Source organism: Tasmannia lanceolata, unplaced genomic scaffold (assembly GCF_043159265.1).
Source record: "Tasmannia lanceolata isolate RefF3 unplaced genomic scaffold, GAP_Taslan_0.1 ptg000004l, whole genome shotgun sequence".
Taxonomy (NCBI): domain Eukaryota; kingdom Viridiplantae; phylum Streptophyta; class Magnoliopsida; order Canellales; family Winteraceae; genus Tasmannia; species Tasmannia lanceolata.
In genome coordinates, this window is record NW_027518681.1 from 6,026,018 (window position 1) to 6,041,077 (window position 15,060).

The 15,060-nt window shown below is 39.9% G+C and overlaps 1 protein-coding gene across 1 annotated transcript; it reads left to right on the forward strand.

The window, feature by feature from the left end:
* Positions 1-12,969: 12,969 nt before the first annotated feature.
* Positions 12,970-14,467, forward strand: LOC143875762 (receptor-like protein 44). The gene has a single exon (XM_077377364.1). It carries the CDS (start codon positions 13,344-13,346, stop codon positions 14,169-14,171), a length of 828 nt encoding a protein of 275 aa, XP_077233479.1. The 5' UTR covers positions 12,970-13,343; the 3' UTR covers positions 14,172-14,467.
* Positions 14,468-15,060: the final 593 nt, after the last annotated feature.

Consider the following 15,060-nt stretch of genomic DNA (forward strand, 5'->3'; position numbering starts at 1 on the left):
TTGCTTAGGCCATGTTGGGCAGCCATGAAAGTTTTTTCCCACAGAAAATTAGTTTATCATGTGGTGGGAGAGGGACATGAGAAATGAGAGGGCATGAGAGAGGAGAGGGTGAGAAGTGGCTGAAAAACAGGGAAACTAAAAACTCTACTCAAAATAGTGTTTTTGGTTTCATTATTTTCCAGCCCCTTCACACTATTTCCTCTCAATTCTTTCCCTCTCCCAGAAGTGGCTGAAAATCAGGGAAATGAAAAACACTACTGTAAATAGAGTTTTTGTTTTCCTTCTTCTTCAGCCACTTCACACCATTTCCTCATTCATTTCTTCTCAGTTCTCTCCCTTGCCTACCCTCCCTACCACTCTCTCAACACTTTGATAAGCTAATAATCCATGGTTGCCAAATGCGAAACATGGCCTTAGTCTTCACTTGTTCCTCTCCCATTATTAGGTTTAATGTTTGCTGTATTAACAATTTCTGCCAACAGCAATGAATTGTCAAATGTCTTGTCGAAGAAACATGCAGTCTCAGGCCCCGTTTGTTTTGGATTTTGAGAACGTTTGTGAGACCAAAACTGATTATTGGTCTCAAAATTAAGGCCATGTTAACTTCAGATTAAGAAAACCGATTGGGAGTGACTCTCAATCAGTTCACATAATCCTTAGGCCCTGTCCATTTTAGATTATGGCAACCGATTGTAGGCCCCAAACCTACACAATCTGGAACGAACAGGACCTAAATTGGACGCCAATAATCTGTTTTGGACTCGCAATTGATTTTCAAAATCCAAAACAAATAGGGCCTCATCGGATGGGCTAGTCTTTCAAAACTCTAATGTGAGCCAAAATGTTGCTTACTCAGGACGACTTGGGCGAATCAATTAATGATGTGGTCGTTGCTCAGGTGACTTGAAAGAATTGTTGATTGACTTGGTAGGTCAAGTTTTATAAGACAGCAGTGAGGTCAGCCATGTTATACGGCTCAGAATGTTGGGCCACCATGTGTATAAGAAGATGAGTGTAGCGGAGATGCGAATGCTTGGATGGATGTGCGGCCAAACAAGGTTAGATAGAATTAAAAATAAAGACATTCGTAAAAAGGTGGGGTGGCACCAATTGAGGAGAAGATAAGAGAGCACTGCTTAAGATGGTTTGGACATATCCAAGTAGGCCTTTTGGATGCTCCAGTGAGAAGAGGCGACTCATGCGAAGTTGATAGAGTAAAAAGAGATAGGGGCAGACCGAAAATAACTTGGGCAGAAACAGTGAGAAAAGACTTGAAAGCTAGGAACATAGAAGAGAACATTACCTTGGATAGGATAGAATGGAAGAAAATGATCCACATAGAAAAACCCAACTAGAGGTAGAATTAGAGCCAGGTAGAAATTGGTACAATAACTCAGCCAAGGTGAATTAATGTGGGGTGTTTTTGAAACAATTAGGTGGGCAACTGATTTGATGGTTAGGATCATCTAATATGGATGCCCTTCCTTTGATATTGACACCCTTTCCATTTTAGGGGTTGCGGATATCAATTTCCTCCTATTATGGATGTCCATCGTGCGAGGTAGGCTTTTTTCGAGGCCTCCTCTGCCTTTGAATCGATGACTGGTACGCGTTTCTTTGGCGTCTTGAGCTTTTGCACGACACCAAAAAAAGTCCATGATGGAAACGAGAGGTACATGGTCAGACTCGTCTGATCAGAAACACAAATAGACGCTATATGATAGGTATAACACGATGAGTAACCCATATGGGAAGAGAAACTGTTGATGCCAAAAGTGGGTCCCACGGTCCCACCTTTTGTACTGCATCTGTTATGACTGATCCTATCTCTCTTCTTCCTTGTGAAATTATGACAAAAATTTGCTTTTGCCTGAACCCCAATAATTTTACTTGGGAAATGATTTAGGGAAATGTTTATCAGCACTACTGTATTTTGATATTAAGAGTATGGTATGGCCCTCACTACAGGATGATCCAAACCGTCCATTAGATGGGCCACAGCCTAAATAGGTTGGGCCCCAAAAATCATTTCCATAGGTTGATCCTAACCCTCCGATCTGAATGTTATAGGGTTGATCCTAACCCTCTATAGATCGGAGGGTGAGGATCAACCTATGGAAATGATTTTTGAGGCACAACCTTTTTTAGGCTGTGGCCCATCTAATGGACGGTTTGGATTATCCTGTGGTGCTGGCCATGCCATACTTTTAATAAAGTGAGGAGTGGCCTCATCAAAATACAGTAGTGCTGAAAACATTTCCCATGATTTATTCACCTCCTTTTTTTTACTTGGGAGTTGGGACAGTTCCCTTTAAAGGGGTTGTCTTAATTCATAAATACACCAAAGGGGCTGTCCCAAGTAAAAAAAAAAAAGGGCGATTAAATCACTTTCCTTTTACTCACACATGTTTCGTGGTGGCCCACATGATGAAATGGCGTGATCTGTACATCCATTGGCAATGTGGTAGTACCAATCCGCCACCCATCATATCAACGGCTCTGATCATCTAACAGATGTGATGTGTCTTAATTTGGGAAATCAAACTCCTAGGAATTCACCTCATTTTCTTTCCTGGGACAGCCCCCTTGTAGTGTAAAAGAGTAGCCCATAGCTAGTGGGGTGGGTTCAAAACGCATGTTTACATTGAATGCTAGTTATAGAAACTTTGTTTGAGAATTTATGAGGGCATGCACATTAATGGAGAATGTAATTAAACTCACGCAGAAAGCCTAAGAAACAAAATCCCCTTTTCCTTGTCTCATAAATGCCTTCACCACCCCGTTGGGAAGCTACCCTTCTCCTGTAGGGACCCAAAGAGCCAGTGGTGCATGCATGCTCTTTAACATGTTGTGTGATGGGTTTAAGGAGCGTAGAAGGAGGACTGGGGGAGAAAATATAGAAGGCATGCATGAGAACAAGGGAAAAGAAAATCTCCGTTCAAAATAGAGTTTTTCTTTCCTTATTTGTCAACTACTTGGCACCATCTCCCAATTCTCTCCTCCTCCCATCACATGGTAATCTATTATTCCACGGAAAAAAAATTTCAAGGTTGCCAAACATTGCCTAAGGCGGTTAATGGGCCCGATTCGGATTGGATCCAGGGGCGGAGCTACATGTAGCATAAGGGGGGCAACTGCCCCTCTTGAGTTGAGCCAAACTCCTTAATAGGCCCAACTCAATTGTTCCCAGCCCCCTTTAAAATTTGAAGCAGATCTCAACCATGTCATAACAAACTACTTAAATAATCTTATAATTTATAGTAATCCATTCAAAACATAAGAGGGCAGTTTTTTAGCTTGTCGGTTCCTAATTGGATTCAGATATGTCTGCGGATCTCAAATATTAATGTATGATTTTTTCGGACCCTAATTGGACCTTGAAATAAGCATGTGTATAGCATCTATTGAATTAAAATTAGTTTCCATTTTACAAGCTCTATTTTAATCGAATCGGATCTTGAGGATCAGTCGGGCCGTCCTACACCATCAGCAAACCGACTGTCATCATTCCTCTTTGTATGGATTTTCTTTATACCAAGTGCATTTCAACCCCCTTTGTCTCTCTTTCTATTGAATTTTCTTGACACTGATGCCATGTGTGACAGCCATGGAAGTTTTTTCATCGAATATTTGTTTTATCAAGTGATGGGAAAGGGGCAAGGAGGAAGGGGGGCCAAGGAGAATTGAGAGGGCATGAGTGAGTAGAGGGTGAGAGGTGGGTGAAAATAGGGAAAAGAATAACTCTATTCATAATAGAGTTTTATTTTTCCTTCTTTTTATGCAACTTGCATCGTGCCCTCACTCATGTCGTTTCCATTCTCTTCATCTCCTACTCACCCTGTCCCCTCTCTCAACACTTAGTAAGCTAATATTCCATTAGAAAAAAAGGAAGTCATATATCTGCCCCTTTTGATTACTTGGGACACCCAGCAGCTGTGTATCAATGAGTGCAGAGGGGTTAATGTATTTCACGTCAGAAGGATTCGATGGGGCTGATTGCCACGGACACTGCTGCTGTGTGTCCCACGTACTCAAAGGGGCTGATATATCACTTCCCTAAAAAAATCATGGTTGCCAAACATGGCCCAAGAACATTAAAAAATTATTAACTTTTTTCTACAGAAAATTAGTTTTTCAATGCTTTTCTACCTCCAAAGTGCATTTATTTTTTATTCCAACAATCAATCTTGGACAAAAAATCCAAAACGAACGGTGCTTCTCCATTTTGGATTTTGAGAATTGATTTTGAGTCTAAATTGTTGGGTTTTTTGCCGAAGAAAACCCACTTTAATTACGAAGCAAATAAATATGTGGATAAAAGAATCAAACAATCAAAAGAGTAATCACACAAAAGAACACAAAAGATTTACGTAGAAAACCCTCTAACGAAGTGAGAAAAATCACGGGGCGAATCAGACGAAATATCCACTAATCATAAGTAATACAACGTCTTTCCCTCAAGTTTTCACCCTAAACTTGAGACCATACAAGAAATAAGAGAGATAAAAGGTTACCTTGTTGTGGACAATAAAACCTACTTTCTCACAAAAAATTACCCACTTCGATCTTCAAGTTGAAGAAACCCAAATCCTCACAACGTCTCAGTCGAAGAAACCCAAATCCTCAGAACACTCCAAATCTTTGGTTTTGATTCCACACAAAACTCGAAAAAGAGCACCCAAAAAAAACCCTCGTCTTCTTCTTCTTCTCTTCCCTCTCTCTTTTTTTTTTTCCTTCTCGATTTTTCACTCGTCAAATAAAGAAACCCACGAGTGGGATTCCTTCTACACCATAACACACCCACTAAATTCTCTCTCCCACGTACCTTTTTCAATTAGGAGACTTTGTTTCCTATTCTAATAGAATATTAATAAGTGGGTGTGGGAACTACATGGACTGGACGCACAACACAAATATCATTACAATTTTGAGTTTCAGAAGTATATAAGCTTAAGTAGGCTTACTTCAAGTGTCTCTTGCCTACCAAATGAACATCAGGGAACTTCGTTGCTTAGGCCCTATTTCTTTCGGGCTCTATACCTTCAGAAGTAAAATGGGTGAAAAATTTTACTCCGATTTTCAACTTAAAATGGGTGTGAAATTTATTTCATGCCCATTTTATGTCTTTGAACAGGGAGCCTCAACCTAAAATGAGAGTAAAACAAATTTTACTCCCATGTTTCCACTTAAAATTGGGTGTGCAATTTATTTTATGCCCATTTTGCGCCGAAAGAAACATAGCATTAGAGATATAACTTGGGGTCAAGCTCATAGCACTATTAGACAGTGCTCTATGTTGTGAGCATGGGGTGAGATGTGTCTGATCCGGATAAGAGAGACAACTCATTTTGATCCACTTAGCACCTAATTGAAATGATCGATTGTCGAATTTCCACGTCATAAGAGGATCAGTGTTGGCTCAATCGACATGTGTCCCACTCTCATCTAAGTGGCAAATTGTCACAATCTTAGAAAAATATCTATCAGACAAAACTTGTGGACATTCTTTCCAACAATTTTCATTAAATTAACTTACATTATGTGTCTCTCTTTATTGGCATTCATATGAACACCATTGATTTGAAAGGCAAAGACTGAAAGATGACATAAGGTTGGCCCAAGATAACTGTCAAAGGAGAAGTCTGTCTGAGGGACCATGGTGGATTTTGGGGGAGGGGGGCAGAAGTAAATGGAGAAGGCCCAAAGGGTCTGATTGTGGGAGGTTGAGAAACCCCAAAGACCACAAAAATAGTTCTTAGAGGGTGGCCCATATCAAGAAGCAAAAGAAGATAGATTTGGAGATGCTGGCTTTGTCTCATGGGTTAGGGTGGCACTTTCAATTGGTACAGGATGTTGGTTTGTGGGCATGCATGTGGGGATTTCATTCTAGTGTCACCCACTTCAATTCTTTGGCTTTTTTGCTTGTGTGCTCTCCTTAATTTAAGAGGTCTCTCTCTCTCTCTCTCTCTCTCTCTCTCTCTCTCTCTCTCCACATGGAATGCTTCAGTAGAGCGTGGCCTCATCACCATTCATTTGAGAGTCTTGCTTTGAATCTTCTGTGGCCCAAAAATCGCACCAATTGCCTATCCTAACATCTAATAATATGTACTTTTTCTCATTGAAATGAACGGTATAAATTTATTATTGAGCGGTCCTTGAACGTCAACGACAAAAAATACACAAAAATGGAAGCTATGATTACATGATTGGCATGATTTTCGGGCTATAGGAGATCCAATGCGAAGGTGTATTTTGATCATTCAAAGGTGGGACCTACTATATTGTATAGCCTATTAGAGAGCCTTTTCACGCTCGGCGAAGCTCTCTGATCAAAAGAAAAAAGGAAAAGAGAGAAAAAGCTTAAATACTTCCTTTATCCTCCTCCATTAGGCTCTGTTCACTTGTTTTTCCGGGAAAGGAAAAGAAAAGGTTTCCCAGGAATTTAACGTGGCATTAGGAAAAGAAATATGGGGAAACTATGTAGGAAAAGGTTTTCCGCGCCTGTTCACGTCCGCAAGAACTGTGCAGGAAAAGGTTTCCCGAGAAACAGCTTGCCTACCTTTTTTCACTAGTTTTTCCGGGAAAACAAATCCGACCAAAATAGTGGGATTTGGTTTCCCACATTTGTGAGAAAAGTGACATTTCACATCATTTTTGGCAATTTCCATGTCATTATTTGACATTTTCCACCTAGGCTTGTTACTTTCTCAGGAAAGCAAGTGCACCAAAATTCTGTCTTCTCAAGGAAAAAAGAGGCTGTTTTGGAGGGATTTGCTTTCCCGAGAACTCAAGTGAACAGAGCCTTGGAGGATATGGAAATTAAGAAAGTTCATCCAAATTCTAGTTGTGCAGGGAGAGTCCTAAGACATGTACATGCCTACAAATATTTTGGCATACAAACCAATGCCTGAATATATGTGTGTATGTGGTAGCAGGTGACTTTATTTGCACTTACAGATCAAAAGTTGAGTCAGATTTGAGGGGAAACTATAGTTGCACTCCCTTGTTTTAATAATGGCACTACTTGTTTTCTTAAAACCTTTTCTTGGTAAGCCGTTTATGTCTTTTATCCGGCTACTGTTATTGGTAAATGGTACTAGTAGGCTCTGATAATTGCACTATCTCAGCTTGTCTTTTCTTTTTTCATTGCTTCTTAGAGCTAGTTTTTTTGGGAATTGAGATCACCTTCGATGGCTGGTTAAATAGTAAAAGACAAGACGAGTTAGTACAATTATCAAAACATGGTAATGCGAAAATCAGTGGCCTTTTTTTTAAATTGCAATACACAGAACAACCATATTTTGATATTTTCAGTAACCCATCTTGTCTTTTAGTATTTAAGGAGCTGTCTAAAGTTCATTACATTTCCCAAAAAGATCTCACGAGGCAATTAAAAAAGAAAAGACAAGCTAGGTTTATGCAAATATTAAAACTTGGTTGTGTGTAAATAAAAAGAGGAGTGTCATTATCAAAATCAGGGAGTATGGATTTTAATTCCTTATTTTGAAGCGTCTAGGAGTGTCATTATCAAAATCAGGGAGTACGGATATCAATTCCCAATTTTGAATTGTCTATTCTAAATTTCTAACATACTCAGGCTCATGTACTATTGTAAGTACAGGTTGCCAGTAGGATAGTCATACAAAATAAAATAAATAAATGAATGAAAGGAGAATGAGACTTGCACCCCCTTGTTTGATACTCACACCCTTCTTTTCATTTTAAACTTCTTTACTCGGCAGTTGACAAAGTAGAGCAATTATATTTGGTAAAGGATACATTCGTCCCCTGTTTTTTACATGGGACAGCCGACTCCAGTGTAAAAGAGTAAGTAATAAATACACTAGATGAGGCAGTCCCAAATAAAGAAAAGGGTCGAATAAAATTTGCAAAGAAGCTATGCTGCAATAAATACAAGTGGGCTCCAGCTAAAACCATTTATCCGTTACAATCTTAACCGTCCAATTTATGGACTTCTTTGTACTGTTTTTAACTTTACTAGTGTTCCCCATAATGCAGGGGTCTCAAGGTGGCAACTGGGCCCGAGGCACGCCCAGCACAGCACGGCACGATTGCTACAGTGGGCCGTGCCAGGCTGAAGGTTTAGGCACACGGCATGAAACGGCACGGCACGAGAATCGGCACGGCATGCCCGGCACGACAAAAAACAGAGGAAAAAAAGGCTTTATGTGGCTGTTTTCTCGTGCTGGCACGGCATGGCACAACATGGGCCACGGGCCGCGGGCCTTGCCGTGCCTAACCTCCGGCACATTCGTGCCGTGCCGTGCCCTGGCCCGCGGGCCGTGTGAGCTGCGAAATCGGCGCGACCCGTTTGCCACCTTGACAGGGGTCTTCGAAGTTCCAATGGTGAAAAAGAAGATTTCGAGTAGTTTAGTGGTCCTCAAGAGTCAAGACCACCTAAAATTCTAGTACAAGTTCTCTTTTGGTAGGGATTGGTGGGACATGTACAAGTAAAGGAGGGGCCCAGTTTACAGTCCCACCTCTTCCACATGTCTTTTTTGGTGAGCATTAGGACTTAAGGTCACTCTTTTGACTACAATTAAAGAAAAGGAAAGAGAATAATTAGGACAAACCCCACTATCTTTCCTATGATCAATTGATCGGCCACCTGTAGATGGATATCACCGGCAAATATTCCATCATAACCTTACTTTTGCAGGTTGACTGTGAAATGAAAAGATCACTTCCCGATATTTTATGAGAGGTGGATATCCCCGGGTGTGTTAACGGGTCCGGATAGGTTCGGATCGGATCCAACTATGTTACAATATGTTCGGATTCCTTGTCGCTCTGATCCTATTCAGTGAAATTCGGATCCAATTTTTAGGCCCTGTATGTTGTTTGTTTTGGATTTTGACAACCGATTTGTGAGTCCATAACTGATTATTGGACTGAAATTTTAAAACAAACTGGGCCTTGGTGTCTAGGTCACGATTCATTTCAAATCCGACCATCCATCTAATTGTCTCATATCCATGGTTTTAAATTTCGACCGAAAATCCGAATACCGACACTGAAACCACTAAAAACCGAAACGGTCATTTATTTCGGCTGAAATTTCGGTTTTTCCGAAATTTGACCCAAAAAATCTGTTTTTTTTTAATCAATTTAATATTTCACCGAAATTTCAACCGAAATTTAATATTGAATAAAATATTGGTTTCGATTTTTGTACCAGATTTCGACCGAAATTTAAAACCTTGCTTATATCATACTTATGACGTACAAGGTTAGAATTAAAAAAAAAAAAACGAGTTAGAATTTTTTATCCGTTATTAATGTGTCTATGCAAACCATCCCTTATGTATACTAATCTTAACTTTTTGAGAAAATCTGCCGATCAAATCCGATCAGATCGTTCACAAATAAACAGAAAATATATATAACACAAGCCACAAGATGAACTCCGAGATTTAAGTGGTTCGGTCAAGATGCCTACATCCACGGGTGAAAACACAATCTTCCACTATGAAAAAAATAATATACAAGGATCACAATAGATTAACCCAAACCCACAAACCCGCGACCCCTTTCCTTGCCCTCTAATCCAAGATCGTACAATAGAGATAAACCCGAGAGGAACCCTCTCTCTCCCTCTCTTCCCTTCTCCCTCTAGCCCAAGCTTCTCCTCTTGGAATCACACACGAGAGAAGAAAACTGATAGCCCTTTTGTAACAAGGTTTTCCTAAAACCTAAAAGGACTTTCCACTTTTAGTTTCCCACCACAAGAAAGTTGCATGGGAAACAAGGCAACTTTCCCAACAATCGCCACATTAGCTTGTTTCTCAGTCACATGTCGCCACCAGTATATTGTTACCACAAACCTCAATTGGCCTTCCGAAGTAGCAGCCACACATACCTCGAATCATCTCGGTTCTAACTCCTCCCGACTCTATCAATACAACCAATGCACATGTGTAGTTGCCAACCCATTGACTCACCCAATTAGCCTTGAAGAGGGATCTCGATCCACCCTCCCCAACACAGCACTATCACTTTCTCACCATCATCTGCAACTTGGAAACCACACTCTACACCAACTGCGAAAGAGACCCTTCTCGTGCATGCGCTACCAGTCTGTTTCCAACAAATCATCAAGATCTACGAACACTAGTGACCATGTCCAAGACCAGAAGATAAAATCCGTCACACTTCTCTCCTTTCATTAGAACCATATAGCAGCATGTGATTTGCACGGCTCCACCTATAGCCGAATGCCTACAACCCCTGGAGTCTAACCGGCCAAATGACACGAGATTCTTTTGTAGATTTAAGACATACGTCACACTAGACAAAATGCGAACAACTCCATCAAACATCTTGATCTTCACCGTTCCTCTTCCCATGACATCATAAGTAGACTCATCACCCAACGACACTACAGTTGCCCTTGTCTCCTGGAACGCAATCAAAATATTTCTTCTTTGAGCATATATCAACAGAGCACCCTGAATATAGAAACCATTGTTCATAAGGAGAAGTGTGATTACCAGTGGAGAATGTGAGAATGTCTCCAACTTGTTTACTCTGCTCATAAGTTATTGCCCCCACAATATTCGTAGCACCAATGTCTGATTGGTCAGCTTGCCTCGGACAATCTCGCTTGATGTGACCATATTCCTTGCAACGGTAACATTACGCACCCTTTCCGCTGACCCGGGATCTTAACTTGCCTTTTCCCAATCCCATATCAAGCGACCTTCCTATTTGACTCCCACCATGAACAACTAACCAATGCTTTTGATTCCAATCAAAAACATGTTTCTTCCGCATCTAATTTGATAAGAGCATGGTTTTAAATTTCGACCGAAATTCGAAATTTTGGATTTCGGTGGAGACAGACACCGAAATGGCCGAAATCCGAAATGCCCGAAACGTACAAAATTTCGGTCGAAATTTCGAAAGGAATATTAATTTTTTATTGCTTTACAAAATTTTAGCCTAAATTACCAAAATTTCGGCCCAAAAAACCGACATTTCGCACATCTTTACCGGATTTTGACTAAAATTTCGGTTTGGGCTAGGTCCGAAATATATGCCAAAACCGAAATTTCAAACCATGGATATGAGTGATGATGTGACTTCCTCTAACTTCATTGTATCTTTACCAGACAATAAAGACATCACCGGGTTGTCTTACGAATCACGAAGTGATGTAAGAAGCAAAAGGATAGTGTCTTCTTCCTTCAACTTTTCAGCATCCTTGTGGAGCTGCTCCAAGCCAATTGAACACCGTAATTTGTTCTAAAAGATTTCGGCCTTCCTGCATCTTCCACCCGTACAAATGCATCTTCAGATAAAATCAGTTGGCCAAGCTTTTTATATTAAAGCTTTCCCAACTTCTCCCTTAATTTAGGCGCTTCTTCTTCCTAACGTTAAATATAACATTAGCAAAACATAATCAAACTGATTGCCTTTGACTCTATATCTTCCCACTCGGCATCTGTCATCTTCTCCGTCTTCCCATCATTTTATTTCAACACCTTAGTGAGGCCCTGTTGAATCAGGATGTCCTTCACCCTCATTTGCTATTGGATGAAACTACTTTTTTCGTCAAATTGTTCGATGTTGAATTGGCTATAACTTGATTTTAGCTCCATTTTAGATACTCCTCACTTCTCGTTGTAGGGCTCCACCTCGAACAAGAGTCTCTCAGACAATCTTTCTACATCTAACGATCATTATAAGTGCAATTGATTCACAATACCCACGACTACTCCATGCGGCCCTGGCGATCACTCCGCCTGAGCTCCGATACCACATGTTAAGAAAATCCGCCATGCAAATCTCATCTGATCGTACACAAATAAACAGAAAAGTAAAGATAAACACAAGCCACAAGATGAACACCAAGATTTATGTGCTTCGGCCGAGATGCCTACTTCCACTGGGGAAAACACGATCTTCCATTATGAGAAAAACAATATACAAGAATTGCATTGAATTAACCCAAACCCACAAACCCGCAATCCTTTCCTTGCCCTCTCACCCAAGATCGTACAAGAGAGTAACCCAAGAAGACCTGAGAGATAAAACAGAGAAGAAAACCTCTCTCTCGCCCAAGCCCCTCTTCTTGTCATCGACAGAATCAATTTGAGATATTGTTCATTAAGAAAGGAGGGAAAATGATTTTGATTAAAGATTTAAAATGGTGAAAATAATCTTTATACGTACTCTTTCATGTACAATATAAAGAGTATTTTCATACATTAGCAACCTCTGTTCGGATCTAGGACACTCCAATGGATTATATGGCTATGTTTGGGTACAATCAGGCATAATTTTGAACCTTTGGATATGGGTCCAAATCGGACCCTTTGGATATAGGTCCGAATAGGATCTGAGAGATCCAACGGCCAAGCCCAAGTTGTTAGAACCAATTTTCTTTATTTAGATTGTCTTTTTCTTATTTATGTTAGACGAAAAAAAGTAGTGAAAAATGACATACGTGGGAGTTTTACAGAAAGTAAGGCGGGACGTATTAGGCAGGAAATAAGCAAACGATTTTTCAAGGATTTTCCCTTTTAGTAGTAAAGGATTCTAGTAGGAGGTTCTAAGTAAGTTTCCTTAATTTCGTTTTCCTATTTTACTGATTTATCTTTTCTTTTTTATATTCCTTAGTTTTTATAAAACATGGATATTATATGGCTACTCAAGAAGGAAATAATTACACAGAGTGCACATACTATCATCTTCTTTATTTTTTGTTTTGATACAACTGTGAGTTGGGACCCTCTAGCTAAACGAAATTGATGTGTAAAAGAAGCCAAAGATTACCACCAATGGTGGAAAGGCTGGCTACCAAACCTCCACCAAAATAACAAATAGCCCTCATCTTCCTAACTTTGAAATTGATAACACCACCACCAAAAGTACCTACCACCTTCACGGGACTTCACGGTCGTGCACCATATAATTTCTCAAAGTACTAAACTACTAATACCCCACACTACTCCAACACTAACATAAAACACCCCTTCCAGGCATGAATCCACTAAACCAATCTCCCAACAAACAAGAAACTCAAAATACGAAAACCCAAACCCAAACTTCCTTGTCATCCCCCTCATTTCTCCTTCATTTCCGTTATTCTATGTTCTGATTAAATCGCTTTATAGTAGTAGAGAAGAAAAAGGAAAGCAAAAAGAGAAAGAAACCCCCAAAACCCAGCACAGATTTGCAAAACCAGCCATAAAACAAGGAAAACAGAAACAGAAACAGAAAAAGAAAAACCCCATTTTCACCCCAATCCAGACCAAAATAGAAGAGAAGAAACAAAACCCAGAACCAAATCAAAAAACCCATTTCAATCCATCCATCAAATGGCTCAAACCAAGATCCCCTTCATCTCAATCTTCACTCTCTTATTTTTCCTAACCCCCCATTTTCCCCCAGCCACCCCAGATCCAGATGATGAATCCTGCCTAACAAACCTCAAACAATCTCTTTCAGACCCAACAAACAGTCTCCATAACTGGACTAAATCCACCTTCTCTGCCCCTTGCAATGGCTTCACATCCTACCTACAAGGTGCCACGTGTAACAACGGTCGAATTTACAAACTCTCCCTCCCAAATCTCTCTCTTCAAGGCACTATCTCACCATTCCTCTCGAACTGCACAAATCTCCAAACCCTAGACCTTTCTTCCAACTCCCTCTCAGGCCCAATCCCACTTGAACTCCAATCCCTAGTCAATCTCGCAGTCTTAAATCTCTCCTCAAACCAACTCTCAGGCCAAATCCCACCTCAATTAGCCTATTGTGTTTATCTAAATGTTATAGACCTTCATAACAATCTCCTCACAGGACAAATCCCACAACAATTAGGGCTTTTAGTGAGGCTTTCAGCTTTTGATGTGTCTAATAACAGGCTTTCTGGTCCGATTCCTGGGTTATTGGGGAATAGGAGTGGGAATCTGCCTAGATTCAATGCTAGTTCATTTGAAGGGAATAAGGATATTTATGGGTACCCTTTACCTCCTTTGAAGAATAGGAGTCTTTCTGTTGTGGCTATTGTGGGGATTGGGTTGGGAAGTGGGTTATTGAGTTTGGTTTTGAGTTTTACTGCTGTTTGTGTTTGGTTGAGGGTTACTGAACAAGGGATGGCTGGGGAGGAAGGAAAGATTACTCAACTTATGCCTGATTACTGATTTTTTATTTTGAAGGGTGACTAATGAGGTAAGAGGAATCATGGGTTTTTTTTTTTCTTTTTCTTTTTCTTCTGATTTCTCTCTTTGTTGTTGATGATGATGGTCTTTGGGGTTTCTTTCTCTTTTTCCTTTTTTATCTTTTTGGGTTTTTTTTTCCCATAACCATTTGTTATGAATCTCTCATGGGTTTGGTTCTATGATTGTGATGTATACTCTTGTTTTTTTTTTTTTTTTTAATCTGACCAGTGTAAACTAATTCAACTGGTTTTCAATGGAATATTGCTGCTCTTTTAGCATCTCTGTTTTTTTTTTTTGACAAATTGCAGAAGCAGAGTATGGGTTTTTCATTTTCCCTTTCAATTTTTTGATGAGGGGTTCTCTTCATTTTTTTTATTTTTTTTTATTTTTTTTGAGATTTTAGGTCTTAGGGGGAATATTGGGTAAAATTGGTGTTCCCTGAGTTTGTCTCATATGCTATAAATATTATATTAATTATCCTGTTATGATATTAAAAGCTGCATTTGAGGCTTATTACTTGATGTTGAGTGTTGTGCTAAAATGAGCCTATGGTACGCCCTAGACTAGAACACCCACCAAAGTGAATGAAAAAACAGTAGTAGGGAGAAGATGATTTAGATAATTAATTATGTTCAATCCAATCACATTGAATCAAGATCGGTTTAGTTATGATGTTGGATGATCTACACAGTCCCTACAGTGGGCCCTATGGTGGGTCGATACATGTTTCAAAAGTCACTTGCTTGAAGATCCAACGGTAGGATTAATGCAGTGTAGACTGTCAAGTATCTTTCTTATTTCTGTTTAGTTGAAGAAAAATGCTTAAAAGAACTTCCCATTAGCAGCAATCTAGGCCCTAAATGTGCCTAGA

Bases quoted from the DNA above. Each gene is read 5' to 3' on its own strand.
- LOC143875762 (XM_077377364.1), top strand. From the start codon at position 13,344: ATGGCTCAAACCAAGATCCCCTTCATCTCAATCTTCACTCTCTTATTT.